This window comes from Thalassophryne amazonica, chromosome 4 (assembly GCF_902500255.1).
Source record: "Thalassophryne amazonica chromosome 4, fThaAma1.1, whole genome shotgun sequence".
In the NCBI taxonomy this organism is placed as follows: Eukaryota; Metazoa; Chordata; class Actinopteri; order Batrachoidiformes; family Batrachoididae; genus Thalassophryne; species Thalassophryne amazonica.
Genome location: NC_047106.1, coordinates 105,231,592 through 105,247,953, shown reverse-complemented (window position 1 = coordinate 105,247,953; position 16,362 = coordinate 105,231,592). Strand labels below are relative to the sequence as shown.

The 16,362-nt window shown below is 40.9% G+C and overlaps 1 protein-coding gene across 1 annotated transcript; it reads right to left on the bottom strand.

The window, feature by feature from the left end:
• Positions 1–941: 941 nt before the first annotated feature.
• LOC117509001 (olfactory receptor 1-like) lies at positions 942–8,511 on the bottom strand. The gene is made up of 2 exons (XM_034168824.1): positions 7,592–8,511; positions 942–1,359 (listed from the first exon to the last, which is right to left on the bottom strand). Exons 1-2 carry the CDS (start codon positions 8,509–8,511, stop codon positions 942–944), a joined length of 1,338 nt encoding a protein of 445 aa, XP_034024715.1.
• Positions 8,512–16,362: the final 7,851 nt, after the last annotated feature.

Sequence of the window (16,362 nt, the reverse complement as noted above, 5' to 3'; positions counted from 1 at the left end):
CACCAGAATCCACCACCCTTGCATATGTCCGATGCCTTGTTTCTAGTCCAGATATTATAACGTCATCTTTTCTAGTAAATTGTTCAAGTTCATCTACACGTTGCTCAAGTTTCTTAATGATCTTGTCCTTCTCTTTAACCAGATTTTGGAGTTCTTTAATTTCCACCATCAGTTTGTCTAGATTAGACATGTCTTTTGATATATGGTTTAATGAGGTCTTTATCTCCTCTATATCTTCCTCGAGTTTATCTGTTTTCCTGGGTGGTGCCATGCCGACTGTCGTGGCTCAGTATGGCCACTATTGATTACAAAAACAATTCTCACCAGTAGCCTCCACCACCACAGGTCCAGTTAAAGGTAGACAAGCAAATTCACGTTTAACCTTCTTCACTTCTCTTTCATCCACTTCTGGTTGTTTTCCCACTTTTTGCTTGAAAATGAACTTTCAGCATAACAATGCAATCCAAGAGCCGTTTCCACAGATAAAGTATCCTATTGCAGATGGCTTTTCTGGATCTGTTTTCTTCTAGAATAGACAACAATGCAGTACAACTATTGCTTGTCCACTTTGACAGCTGAAATCCTCCCCTTGAGCACAAGTCTGTTAAAGTTATAACTAACTGCATGTCCATGTAAAAGTTGTTATGGATGGTGTCAACGACGTCTGCTTTAAAACCCATCTTGTTATCAGTTGCTGTTCTTTTCAGTGCATAATTAGCACAGCTAGATAATGAAACTGCTCCAAAAATATGCACTCTCATTCTGCGCTCCACTGGATCCTTTGATGTGTCACCCATTGGCCACCACAGGAACCTAGGAAAATCCACATGCTTCTCTGACACCTTCACTTGAGGAAACATAGCTTTTACATCTGTCATCAATGCAACATTTTCCTGTCTGAATCTTATCAATACACCAAAAAGAGAATTTGTTAAATCAGGTTAGAATTCAGAGAAGTCTCCTGCTCTCAGGATTTTCTTTTTTGGGTGGTATACACCATGCTGAGGAAGATACCACACTTTGCCAACTGTGCATGCCATTTCCCTTTGTGGTACCACCTCTGCATAACCACTATCAACCATCTCAGTGATAGACTTGGTATATTCCTCTTCATAAGTCTTATCCCTGGCAAACTTTCTCTTCAGGCTATGAATGCATTGTTCATCTATACACAGGTTGTTTGGCATAAAGATGTCATCCACTTTAAATGGTAGGTCCATGCAATAATGATCCTTCTGCATGCAAATAGACTTTTCCAGAATGTCCATGAATCTCTTATCCTTCTGTGACATCTGCCTCTCTTCCAGCAACTTCTCAGAATGAGAAACCAGCAGCTCCTCCAGTTTAATGATGGATATCCTATTGGCATAAACAGTTGAACAGCTTATCTGACAACCAGAATTGCCCCTCAAAGGACCGTTAATGGCCCACCCCAATAGGGTCCTCATGGCATATGGTCCATCATTTCTGCTGTTGATTATTTCCCATGGCTGCATGTGCTTTGAAGCATTCGTCCCGATCAACAACTCCACTTCAGCATCCAAATCTGGGATCTTAATGCCTCTGAGATGATCCCATTTTTCACTCTCTTGCTCAGAGGGAATGTTATTTCTTGAAATGAGGATTCTTTTTTGTGTAAAAGTCTCTGGAAGATTAAAAAAATTCATTGCCATCCAACACTTCAAGCTCTTTAAGGATTTGGCTTTCAACAACCTTTTCCTGTCCCATGGTGCATAACAGAATGTTGGTCCTAGAACCTTGAAGATTCAGACATTTCATCACACGGTTGGTACAAAAAGTACCTGTGCTATCAGGGTCCAAGAAGGACACCTTACTGCTTTTCTTGGATTTTAGTTGCACCAGTACTGTTGAAAGTGTAGAGTCACAGTCTCCAGCCCCAGTACAACCACATGACTGAAGGTTGACAAGAGCACTGTTGATTTGTTTGATCATTTACTTTGTCTTTGATATGAATATGCAAAAGAGTCGGATGTTTCAGGTTGCATTTATCACAACTTAAACGCCTTTTGCAGTCTTTGCTCATATGACCAGCCTTCAGGCATCCGAAACAGATTCACTTCAGTCTCAGGAACTTCTTTCTCTCTTTGGGAAACATCATTCAGCTTCAAACATTTTAATAAGGTACATGGTCCTTCATAATAAAGACAAGCCTCTGAGGATGATTCTTTGGATGCTGCTGATTGCACAGATGCTTTAAGCCCTGTAGACTTGGGAAAAATGTGGTTTGAGGCTCCAGCAGTAGTAGCAAAGCTGACACTTTTTATAGTGTCAGAGTTGAGCCTGTTGAGAGAGAACAACTCAATTAACACAGAGAATAACCACACGGAAACATTGAATTTCTTTCCTGAATTAGGGCGAGCTGGTGGATGTGACCCTCGTCACTGTCTGTCAGACAGCTTTGAAGGGCCCACCCACTTACTTCCTGAATTTATTGAAACAAGATGCACACATACATATTAGAAAAACAATATACAAAGCACAGCTGTGTTTCTTCAGTCAATTCATATTGTATCACTTTGCACCTGAAGGCACCTTGTGGTCTGCTCAGACAGATAGTAATTGTTCTCAGAAATTAAACATAACAGCGCCAACCTTGGGCTAGTGTACAGGCTGCGTTGTTCTCTGTTCAAAGCTGATCTGTTAATTAAAATGTACATCTGTGCTCAGCAAAAACAAAGCTTACATTCTCACAGTTTTCATGTAAGCAAAAGTTAATTTTACAGTTATGAACAGTTCAGTGATTAACTAGGAAAGTAATATTAAGTGAAATCACATATATATGTATAAAAACAGAATCAAAGACATTAATCATTGATAAGTATCTTTAAAATTCTTTAATAGAGAGTTTTCATAGGACGTATCGGTTACGTGATTTTGCGCCCCGTGACCATTTTGGATTACAACGCAGTGGCCACTAAGATACGCTACGTGCATTTGGTGAACAGTTGCAGAAGCTTCAACAATGGTCAACTTTTGTGCTGTCATCGGTTGTTCAGAGGTGATAAAAATGAGGCAGGTCGGTCATTTTACAGGCTACCAGCAGTTATTGTGCATCAAGAAGTGGAGTGTTACAAGCTTTCTAAGCGACACAGAGACCTGGCAGAGCAGACCTGAAGGAAGCTTTAATATGGCCAGAACCAAGCAGACTGCCTGTAAATCCACCGGAGGAAAAGCTCAGAGGAAGCAGCTGGCTACCAAAGCCACCCGGAAGAGCGCTCCGGCTACTGGCGGTGTGAAGAAGCCTCACTGTTACAGGCCTGGCACCGTGGCGCTGAGGCCTTTGAGTTGTTTGTTGGTTCAGATCACCATCCAGTACGTCTGTGACTCCATATTTGTGTCTGTGACTGATATTTCTCCTTTGAGAGTGCCCCAGTATTCATCTTTGGTCTTACGTCCTGTGTGTTTAAGAGAGATGGCACTTTTGAAACTTGTTCAAGAGTTGAAGGCTTTTCCTTTGGCACAAATTCATTAACCTTACGGGTTTAATTTGTGTCTTTGTTCCTTTAAACCTTTGGTTATGTAGTTCATTCCATCTGAACAAGCCTTGTCGCCGACATCACTGCCCTCCAGCAGCAACAGCAATTTGTGTATCAAGCTCCATTTGCCCCTTTATTTTCCTCAGTCTCTCTTTCCAATCTGAGTTCCTCTTCTTGAGCCTCCAATTCATGCTTCTGTTTCAGAGCAGCAGCTCGCTCCAACAGCGCTGCTTTCTCAGCTTTTACTTTCAGACATGCTGAAGAAATACTAGACACAGATGTACTGGAATGACTTTTCCTGCTTGACCTTTTACTTGATATATTAGATATGCTATCACCAGGACCAACATCATCAATCACAGGTTCAACATTTGCACTATCACCCTCGTAATCACATGAAATCCCTTGTTTCTTTAACCAGATAGAATCTTCTCCCATAAAAGCATCATTACCAGCCCTTTTTAATCGAAACCAGGCTTTTTGCTTTCTTTGCTCTTCCTCAGGAAGAGGAGATTCGGTAAGCAATGTGTTGTGAGCTTCAGCAGCACTTTGACACAAACGTCTGAACCTTTTTAAATCTCGTTGCACATCATCAACATTTTCCTCTTAAGTCAACAGAGTGTTAATTTTGGATTTTAATTTGCTTGCTTGTTTGAAATGACAATGCCTTTCTTTTTGAAGTCTTTCAATCACCATTGAGATTCCTTTCAGAAATGGTCTTCTTATTTTTTTCTTAATGACATCACATTGTTCCTCTTCAAACTCTGATTGGACAGTAACACCTTGCATGGTGGAGCTCTTAATTTCAGCAGCGGCATATTGAGTTTCATCCATTTCCCACAAACGTCAGCATGAAAGCAGCATTAGCAAGCACAGTTTAATCACAGCCTGTGCACTTCACCAACAGTCTCACAGCAGAATCCCTTTGATTTGTATGTATCATTTAACTAACACTGGACCTTGAATGCAACAGAATCAGCGAACTGTAAAACCAGCATAAAGCCGCAGTTCAACCTCCACATCGGACCTCCAGTCCAACCCGGTACCATAACTCCCATTGACATGATGATGGGTCCAAGTGAGCGCTGTTTTGCTTTCTCTCGATGAAGCCAGAGTTTTTACTTTTGTACTGACTATGGCATTTAGTGGCACTCAGCTGGGTGAGGGGAGAGATCATTTTTCAAACGTGCTTCAATGAATTTTCAAAAGTCGCTGTTAAAACTGGGTGCTTTTGGAGCCAGCATCAAGCAGTCAGTCAAGGAACTACAACTTTTTCTTCTTCGGGGGGGCTCATCTGAGAGCAATCAAATGACAGTCTTTTGAGGAGTTGTGCTTCTAATACTATTGGTTTGTTTGTTGAATTAGTAAATTAATTTTTCAAAAAACTATAAAAGGATGTAATGTAGCCTGGAACAGACAGATTTAAAGTTCAGTTCTACCAAATCATCAAAGATTATCCTTTCTTTGAAGCACTTTTGGCATTTTAACTTCAATATTATTCAGCATTATTAATGAGTTCTTAAGAAAGCAGAGTATCTGATGATGATAGAATACAGTAATAAAAAAAATGCTTAAAGCTACACTATGTCAGATTTGACAGTGTTTATGAGCATAAATGGAATATAGCATTCATGGCCATCTGTCCATTTATATAAATAAAGCAACAATGAATCAATATCTGTTAATAAGCTCATAATGAGCCCTTCATCTATATACATAAAGGGCTACGTCTGTCTGCCTGTCTGTCCGGGATAAACTCCCAAACTTAAAAATATGTAGCCCTAAAAACTATACATATTCTGAATCCTCATGACATGGGGAACAAACTGGTACCATTTTTTTTTTAAAGTTGAACTGAAAATTACCCCCAAAATAGCCATTTATGTAAGACCATACAGTGTTGTACCATGTGCTTTTCATGCTGCCACTTCTGTCTGTCTGTCTGTCTATCTGTCCGGGATAAACTCCCAAACTATAATATGTAGCCCTAAAAACTAAATATATTCTGAATCCTCATGACATGGGGAACAAACACGATATGTGGGTGTGACCAGGCAGGTTCAAATTTCCAGCCGTGTATATGTGTTGGCCATCTCTGTTTATTTAATCCCTTTCTATAGCACACTCAGCACACTCAGCACAGCACAGCCACAGCACACTCAGCAAAACAACAACATGCTTAGGCTGAGGCTGTGGGTATGACCAGGTAGATTCAAAATTCCAGCCCTGTATACGAGGTCTGTCAATAAAGTATAGGTCCTTTTTATTTTTTTCAAAAACTATATGGATTTCATTCATATGTTTTTACGTCAGACATGCTTGAACCCTCGTGCACATGCGTGAGTTTTTCCACGCCTGTCAGTGACGTCATTCGCCTGTGAGCATGCCTTGTGGGAGGTGTGGTCCAGCCCCCTCATTGGAATTCCTTTGTCTGAGAAGTTGCTGAGAGACTGGCGCTTTCTTTGATGAAAATTTTTTCAAAACCTGTGAGGCACATCGAAGTGGACACGGTTCGAAAAATTCAGCTGGTTTTCGGTGAAAATTTTAATGGCTGATGAGAGATTTTGAGGTGATACTGTCACTTTAAGGACTCGTGCCTCGCAGCCGCTGCGACGCTCCACCACAGGAAAAACACCTCCGTGTTGATAACATTTGTAAAATCCTGGCGGCTTTTGATGGCTTTCAGTGGAGTGAGTATCTGAGAAATTGTTTAACAGCTGGGCATGTTCCAACTTGTCCTTAAGGCTTCCAACAGAGGGTTTTTCCTGTGGCGGAGCGTCGCGGCGGCTCTCATTAAAAAAAATCTCCTTTAACAGTGGAATATCCGGATAAAATGCTGAAACCGGCTTCTTCTGAAACTTCTCTGTTCTCTCACGACGTCCTGGATCAATAGAGCCTGAAATGTGGAGGTTTTCAGCTTGAAACAGGCTGACAACGGCGCCTGGGAGCGCTGCGCGACGTCCCGCTCTGTGGGAAGTCCTTAAAGCGATAGTATCACCTCAAAATCTCTCATCAGCCGTTAAAATTTTCACCGAAAACCAGCTTAATTTTTCGAACCGTGTCCACTTTGATGTGCCTCACAGGTTTTGAAAAAATTTTGATCAAACAAAGCGCCAGTCTCTCAGCAACTTCTCAGACAAAGGAATTCCAACGCGGGGGCTGGACCACACCTCCCACAAGGCGTGCTCACAGGCGAATGACGTCACCGACAAGCGTGGAAAAACTCACGCATGCGCACGAGGGTTCAAGCATGTCTGACGTAAAAACATATGAATGAAATCCATATAGTTTTTGAAAAAAACTAAAAAGGACCTATACTTTATTGACAGACCTCGTATGTATTGGCCATCTCTGTTTATTTAATCCCTTCCTTAAGATAGTTTATGTTTTCAAGTGTTAAGCACCTGACTGTCCTGTACAACCCAGTTTCCCTTCCTGTCTGAATACATTTATTTTGTATTTGTAAAATTGCAATGTAAAAACAGTGAAATACACCACTACCTCAATTTTGATTTATTGATATTTACATTTACTGTTACCTACCTTTTGTGTGTAATTTTTTTATACATTTGATTGCAAAACAAAGTCTGCATGAAGGACTTCAAATGTGTTTGTCTTTTAACCAAGTATTTCCACTTAGTTTGGGGAGTCCACCTCTTATCGTTCTGCTGGACAGACTTTACCCCATTAACTATTATATTTATAAGACATCAGTATTACAAAAACAAATGTTGGGCAATTGTTTTGATTAAAATGATTGGTATTTGGCTTATGTCTAAAACAGGTTAACCCGGGCAGCGCCAGGTACCCCAGCTAGTTTTTAAATGAAAGTTGTCCCCCCCCCCGAGAAGCCATACAGTAGTCCAGAAGGGACATACTCCACGTTTCACATTTTACAGCACCTCCTGAAGAAAAAGAAGAGGACTCAGTGTTTTGAGAACCATTATTTTGTAGAATGAGGATCATACATGTGGCTTATTACAAGAAAAACCCATCGTTAAAGAAGGAAAAAACATGAAGGGAAACAAAAATATGATGAGACATGGCTTAATGCACTCTGGAACCTTAACACTAGATGACACTAATTCTGACACATTGTGGCTTTACAGACTTTCAAGAGAGCATTTCTTATTTCCTTTGTACACAGCCCATACACAACAGGGTTCAAAAGTGGTGGTACGAGAAATATTAGCATGCCCATTATTTTTTGCAAGTCAAGTGAGATATTTTTAAACCTGTGTGATAAAATCGTGAAAGTTCCCACAATCTCAAAAATTATGAATACAACCAACTGTGCAACGCACGTGTTGATAGCCTTTGTCTTTGTTTCTGACTTTCTTGTCACCAAGCAGGTGATCAGAATCCTCACGTAGGAAAACGTTTGAATAGAAATGCTGAGCAACTGCATAATGGCTGTGTTAAGCAATCCTACAATGTTGTTTATTGTTGTGTTTCCACATGTGAGCTTCAGGAGCGATGGGTTATCACAGAACACATTCATAATAACAGATTTGCACCTGGGGAGCCTTGCCTGCAGAGCGAGCAAAGACACAATCAAGACAAAGTCGAGCCCCCAAATGAGAACAATAACACAAGCGACATTTGTGGGGGTCATCAGAGAGCTGTAACGTAAAGGCATGCAAATGGCAATATAACGGTCAATGGACATTGCTGCAAGAATGAACAGGACTGCACCACCATACATGTGGATCAAGAAGGCTTGTAATACACAGAGAGGATAGTAAATCCTGTTTGTCTCTGTCACAATGTCTGAAAGCACTTTTGGCAGCATTGCACTGATGCCTATCAGATCATTGAGAGGAAGGCTGAGCAAAATGAAATACATGGGTTTGTGAAGGTTCTTCTTCAAAATGATCAAAGTTAGCAAGATGACATTGCAAAAGACAACAAAAAGGTAAATAAAAATACCCATAAAAAATATTGGGTATTTTCCACCAGGAGGAATAATAAACCCATCCAGAGTTAACTCAAAGCCAACAGTGTCATTCTCCATTTTCCCCAAATTAAAGAAAGACATTCAACTGTATTACAAGAAACTAAGTCATTATCTGATGCCGTGAGTTGGACAGCGTTTCTCTACTTCAGACTTCATGAAATGTTGGCATTTGCCCATCCCAGCTCTATATAACACAATTACAAAGTGTGCTTACGTCACCTTTTGCCTCTGGGACTGTGAACGACTTTACTCTGAAAAAATAGTAGTACAGTAGCTAGTACAGACTTTGAGAATTTCCACACACAAATTAATAATTTAAGTGCTGTGAATATACAGCAGGTAAAATCATTATTGAACATGTCACAATTTTTCTCAATAAATATATTAATGGTGCTATTGACATGAAATTTTCACCAGATGTTTGTAACATTCCAGGTAATCCACACATACAAAGACATTAAACCATAGATGTCCATAAATTAGGTTATGTGTAATAATGTAAAATGACCAAGAGAAAAAGTATTGAACACCTGAAGAAAGGGAGGTGCAAAAAAGCATCAGAAATTTGAAAGCAATTCTGCCCCTTGTCAGTGGAAATTAACATGACTAAAACCTTTCAGCTTCTGGGGTGGGATGGGGGGGCTCCGCTCCACCAGACCGCCTTTTTAAGTATTTTTCTTTGTTTGCCTTTTTTGATGACGTGTTCAGTTTCAAATTGGTCAAACATTTTTCTTCTTCTACTAAGGTTGATTAGAACAAAATTAAGAAGATATATAAAAATAAGTCCTTCAGAGAGCAAAATTAAGAGGTTACACAAGTTTTATACAGAAAAGAGGAGGAGTAAATTACCTGTTTAAAATCACTGAAGAAAAAAATATATATATAAGAAGAAAAGGAGAAATGCCGCTTTTAGCAACCTGGACCTCATTTCTGTCATAAAATACGGGCGTTTACTCACCAATATAATTTTGATGTCATTAGGAGTCTGTGGTTCAAACAATGTATTCAGGTTCAAATCTGGGTCAAAGATTTTTCCTCTTCTAATAAGGGGGATTAGAACTTATTGTTTTACACATCGCCAACTACTGCACAGGAGAGACCTAGCAATCAATATGTGTCACCAATTTCAAAATGCAGCTCTTTTAGTTTTTACTTTTTTTTTTTTTTTTTGCATGTGCTGTGAGTTCCCACAAGACCCCAAGATCACAGAGACGGCTCTCACTAAAGTGGTGAATGATCTTCTGCTTACAATGGATTCGGACACCACTACGGTTCTGTTACTGTTAGATCTCAGTGCTGCATTTGATACAGTGGGTCATCATATTCTACTTGATAGGCTGGAAAATCATTTTGGGATTACTGGGAGTGCCCTTGCATGGCTGACGTCATAGTTGACCAGTCGTTCTCACTGTGTTTTGTACAGTAACACTACCTCTAACCTTAGTGACATGAAATTTGGGGTTCCACAGGGGTCTGTCTTAGGCCCCCTGCTTTTCTCCCTTTATATAGCACCCCTTGGGCACATATTGTGGCGTTTTGGGATTACCTTTCACTGCTATGCAGATGATACTCAGTTATACATGCCGATAACTGCTGGTAATCTCATTCACATAAAATCCTTAGAAGATTGCCTTGCAGCAGTGAGAAGTTGGATGTCTAGAAACTTCCTACTTTTAAACTCTGATAAGACTGAAATGATGGTTCTTGGTCCAGTGAGACATCGGCATCAATTTGACCAGTTAACGCTCAGTCTCAGCTCGTGTGTCATACATCACACTGACAAAGTGAGGAACCTTGGGGTAATTTTTGATCCTTCGTTGTCCTTTGGCCTCCACATTAGAAATATTACTAAGACTGCTTTCTTCCACATGCAAAATGTAGCGAAGATTCATCCCATCCTGTCTATGGCTGATGCTGAGACCCTGATCCATGCATTTATCTCTTCTAGATTGGACTACTGCAATGTTCTATTTTCTGGTTTACCGCAGTCTAGCATTAGGGGTCTCCAATTGGTTCAAAATGCTGCAGCCAGACTTTTGACACGAAGCAGAACGTTCGACCACATTACACCCATTTTGGCATCCCTTCATTGGCTTCCTGTCCCAGTGAGATCAGATTTTAAGGTTCTGCTACTAACCTATAAAATGATTCATGGACTGGCACCTCCCTACCTAGCTGACCTAATTAAACCTCATGTACCGGCCCGGGCTTTGCTTTCTCAGGGTGCAGGACTATTTTGTGTCCCTAAGGTGAATAAGAAGTCTGCGGGTCACAGAGCTTTCTCTTATCGTGCCCCTGTTCTGTGGAATGATCTCCCTGCATCAATAAAACAGTCAGATTCTGTGGAGATTGTCAAGTCCAGACTTAAGATGCACTTATTTTCCCTTTCATATGGCTAGCATACTGGTACAGTATTAGTTTTTTACGCTTTTTACTCTTTTAATTCATTTATTAGTAATTGGAGCAGGCTGTGGCCTCAACTTTACCTAAATTGGGTCTTTTAGTGAAGTTTAGGGCTAGTGGCTGGCGATCACCTTAGTATTTCTCTGTTTTTCTTGTTGTTTAATGCTGGAAAATTATACAGTATTTTTTGTCTTTCTGATGCCTAATTCTGTTTTTTCTCTCTGTTTAAGGTGCAGCTCCATCCAGAGATGGGAGTTGTATTCGTGTTGGCGATCCTCCTGTCCTGTGCGCCAATAGCATTTCTTGTATATTCATCTGTGAATTGTTCTGCGAATTGTTCTGTAATTTATGTTTGTAGCATGGCCCAAGCAGAGGGTCACCCCTTTGAGTCTGGTCTGCTTGAGGTTTCTTCCTCAGAGGGAGTTTTTCCTTACCACTGTTGCTCTGGGGGTTGGTAAGGTTAGACCTTACCTGTGTGAAGCACTTTGAGGCAACTCTGTTGTGATTTGGCGCTATATAAATGAAAATTAAATTGAAAATTTAAATCTCATCTGTCAATCCAGGAAGCGTCGATCTAGGACGTGTTCAACATTTGACATATCCTGTTTCACTATGGATTCAAAATTTGGCACTTCCTGTTTGGGACTCCCTGTACCATGTGCAAGCTTTGCGCCGCTGCACATTGCTTCGCTTGTATTAACTTGAATCACATGAATCGCACTCTATATCTTTATTTCTATATAAATGCAGATGTTTTTAGCTTAAATTATTTTTTAATAACAATCACATAGTTACAAATCACAAAACACATAGTGCAAACATGAAATGTCATGTATCTAATACAGGTTTACAGTTGCACTACTGTCACTTGGTAACAAACCCTTAATATTCATAAATGTACATGAAGTCCAGTAATTTGCATATTGTATGAAAAACATTTCATAAATGAATAGAATAGAATAGAAAGCCTTTATTGTATTGTCATTATACACGGCATACATAGTATACACAGTACAACGAAATTAAAAAGCTACTCCTTGAAAAGTGCACTCAGCACAATATGTAAATAAAAGACTAAAAAAATAGTAAATAAGACACAAAGACAGACAGACAGATAAACAGATGAAAATGGTGCAATATGTCAATTCAGTGTAAATTTGAATTTAACATGGTGATAGCTTTGGGAAAGAAACTGTCCCTAAGTGTGTTTGTTCTGGCCAGTATGGACCTGTAGCACCTGCTAGAAGGCAACAGATTAAAGAGGTGGAAGCTGGGGTGAGTATTGTACCACTTGCAGCACGGCATATGTCTTGTCCTATTGGCAGTAGCAGCCGCTTAACTTTCGGTGCTGTAGGGACAGACTGTTTAGTGACGACATGGCTGAGGAATGTTAACAGTTAGGTGGTATCTTCAAGTTGTCTTCCAAATTAGGGGCACTCGGAGGCCATCTCAGCTCATTGGCTTCTTCGAAACTGCGTTGGACGACATCATGAAGGCAATTCCCTGATTCTTTTATGATGTCCGATGATCCTAATGCATACGCCTTTTGTATAGCATCATCAATGCTCACGCCATTGCACTATGTAGCCATGGTACAGTGGTCCACTTTCATTCACTTGACAATACGACAATGTTGTTGTGTACTTGGGATGATTCTGGAGCTTGTCCTTTAGCTTGCTGCCCCTGTACTCTGGATTAGGGAAGTCTGTACCTTCAAGATGCCCTATGTACAGTCATCTGAGGTCACTCAGTTTCATCATTTTCTTGTTAATCAGCACTTCTTTCTCTATGACTTCACAAACTTTACTGAATGCAAAGCTGTGTGCTTCTTCTAATGCCTTCTGTGTATGCCTCTGCTCCTCATTAGCACTTCACCAACTTGTGGTATCCTGGATGTGAAATGACTTTCTGCACAAATGACACTTGGTTTCACAAGCGAAAAGAGCCTTTCCTTGGATTTGAGTGAGCAGTCCTTCATCTCCTCTTAGTTCAGCTTCTCGTTTAATATCATGCCAGCCTCCAAACTTAAATCCACTGAGACCTTCAGTTGTCCAAAATCCTTTTACTTTAATCTTCTGCATTTTTTCTGAATTGCAGAATATACATTCAGGTGTGAAGAGTGTATTATCTCCAGATTTCTGTGTAGGTACAGATGTAGACTACTGTTGCTCTTGTGGACACGCAAGCCGAGTCAAGTTCATGGTAAATGTCTTATAATAATCCCAATGATACCCATGGTTTGGAGACAAGGCATCATGAATTTGATCACAGATGTCTGTCATTCTGTAAGGGGAGTTTAGAGGCTCAGCAAGTCTTCTACATTTTATGTTCTGTAGTTTGGTCAGTGTGCTCTCACCATCTCCAGTGGAAGAGAAGAGTCTAATGGCTCCATATTTGTCTGATTTCATCCAGGCACATGGACGACACATACTGGTGGCAGTCTTGTTTACAGTAGAGTACTATCCCGTCTTGGTTTCTTGGAGGGTGGGCCCCAGTGGATTGATGTATGTCACCATCAGACATCCTTTGGGCTCTCAGGGTAAAACATGTCCTGGAAAGAAATATGATTGATGTCAAATTTGGACTACTCAGTTCTCCAAATTAGTAATTATTTAAGGTATTGGGAATGAACAAAATAATAAAAACACTTATCTTTATCTTAACTAACTTCATGAGTGTCTGTGGTGGAAAAAGAAATACAGAAAAACTTCTGCTTATCAAAATGTTGTGTATCTGGAGCTGGTACACACCTCGAACAGCTGAAATATTATTTCAGTACATGATACTAAAGATGATGATGTGTCAAAAGAATACTTTTGACAAATTTTGAACAAAATAATAAAACAATTGTATCTTAACTAACCTTATCATGCTTATGGGTGTCTGCGGTGGAAAGGAAGAAAGACAGAAAAACTTTCTGCTTATCAAAATGTTGTGTATCTGGAGCTTTTGCACACCTCGTGCAGCTGAGATATTATTTCAGTACATGATACTAAAGATGATGATGTGTCAAAAAAATACTTTTGACAAATTTTGGCAGAAGGAAAGGTGTGAATGAGAATGGGTCAACAACCCCAATTCCAATGAAGTTGGGACATCGTCTAAAATGTAAATAAAAACAGAATACAATGATTTGCAAATCCTATTCAACCTGTATTGAATTGAATACACCACAAAACGCTTATTCAGTGTTGTTAGAAGGAAAGGTGATGTAACACAGTGGTAAAGATACCACTGTCCCAGCTTTTTTGAAACATGTTGCATTCATCCATTTCAAAATGTGCAAATATTTGCACAAAAACAAAGTTTTTTCAGTTTGAACATTAAATATCTTGTATTTGTGGTGTATTCAATTGAATATATGTTGAAGAGGATTTGCAAATCATTGTATTCTTTTTTTTTTTCTTTACATTTTACACAATGTCCCAACTTCATTGAAATTAGGGTTGTAACTAGAACCATGCAAAAATGTATGTTTGATGAGTGTCAGCTGACATTTCTCAACACTGGTTAGAGATAGCTCATCAGAAGGTTCACCAATGGATTCCTGTAACTGAAAAACCTAGTAAAGATACCAAGAGTATGATTTTATCCCAGTTAGAAGCAGTCAGAGATATGACGCAAACCACATTTTCACAAACCACATCGGAAACTTTGACGCGGTTGATGGTATCATCTAAAATGTGTTGAAATTGCATAGTGCATCCTAGTTTATACACTGTTACCAGTCATATTTGGATAGTGGACATGCTTAAGCTTTAGAAAAAAAGTAGTTTGGGGGGGGGCATGGGGCCGGGCATTGGCCGGCAGCCTAAACCCAAATAATAATGGGTCACTCTATAGCAAGAACATTTGTTTTTTCAATGCAACTACCATTGTTCAATGGTTTCCCACAGCCACAGTCTCTGATGTTTTGGAGAAACTCTCACAGCTGCTGCAGTCATTGCCATCCTCCATAAATAGAGTTGTAGTGAACACTGGGTCTGTTGACTCGACTCGTTCTGACTCATGTCGCGTTCACAACAAACGACACGCGTCGCCACAAATTTGCGTCCCTCACCTGGCGATGGACGCACCACCATCGCCCGGTGTGTCACTCTGCTTTCGCTGTGAACATTCGCCCCAATGCATCATCAAATAGGAGGATTCAAAACCTGGATTAATCTTTTTAGTCACATAGCACTACTATTATTCTGAACACTACTGTATATGGCTGAGTTACCCAGTTTATTCGCTATACAAATCATTATTGGCAATATACCATCTCACCTATACAACTCATGAACTAATCAAATATTGAAATTATTTCCCAGGAATACTGTTGTGTGGGCCGCCAGAAGAGGATGTACTGCTGGCCCACCACCAAAGGGCGCCCTGCCTGAAGTGCGGGCTTCAGGCACGAGAGGGCGCTGCCGCCACGGACACAGCCGGGAGTGACAGCTGTCACTCATTAATTCCTGACAGCTGTCACACATTCTTCATCATCGCACTCCATAAAGACCAGACGTCATCTCCACCTCATCGCCGAGATATCATACTTCATTGGAGGTAATACTCTCAGCCTTTTTGTGAGATTTATAAATCTGTTATTGTGAGTGTTTGCAGGAGAACCGGTCGTTTTTGCGGAGGCTGTGCAAGACGGCGCTCCTTTTCATCTGAGACCGCTGCAACATATTGAGTGAGAGGTGGAGGTGGCATTCCCACCGCTGTTGTTACTGGGTGTACACACACCCACACTTGACTGGCTTTGTTCTTCGCCAGCAGTACCAGATCCGACAGTCGGGGACGGTGATCACCTGGGAATTTGGGACTTGGCGGCTCCAGTATTCACCAGGTTCTGTGGGGGCGGAAATCATGTGGTTCCGGCTCTTCTCAGGACAGACGTCTTCTATCCTCGAGCCTGCCCACACGTCACCTTTGTAATTTGACTGTAATTATATTCTGAGATTGTCTGTATGTTCGTTGTGCACGTTTCACAACATTAAATTGTTACCTTTTGGCTCATCTATTGACCGTTCATTTGCGCCCCCTGTTGTGGGTCCGTGTCACTACGCTTTCACAACAGGATATCTCGGCCAGCGTCATGGACTCCGAGGGGCATCACCCGGCTGTTGAACGACCAATGGGAGAGCAGGGATCGCAGGCGTCTGCAGGAGGCGTGATTGGTGAGCTACAGCACATTCTCACCGCCTTTACGGCTCGGTTGGACCAAATGACCGAGCAAAACATCCTCCTGAACCGCAGGGTGGAGGCTCTCTCCGCACAGATGGCAGCGAGCGCTCAGGGCGCTGCTGCAGCTCGTCCTCCTGCCGACCCTGTGCAGAATATGAACGTTCCAGTGGTGGTTCAACAACCCCTCCCACCATCCCCTGAAGCATACATAAGCCCTCCTGAGCCGTACGGAGGTTGTGTGGAGACGTGCGCGGACTTTCTCATGCAATGTTCGCTCGTCTTCGCACAACGTCCCGTCATGTACGCGTCAGATGCTAGTAAAATAGCTTATGT

Excerpts from the sequence above, each read along its gene's own strand:
- LOC117509001 (XM_034168824.1), bottom strand. The coding sequence starts at position 8,511 with ATGGAGAATGACACTGTTGGCTTTGAGTTAACTCTGGATGGGTTTATT. Across the intron at positions 1,360-7,591 it reads AAAGTCTGTAAAGCCACAAT|GATATCCATCATTAAACTGG; the intron begins GTGTCAGAATTA and ends TTATGCCAATAG.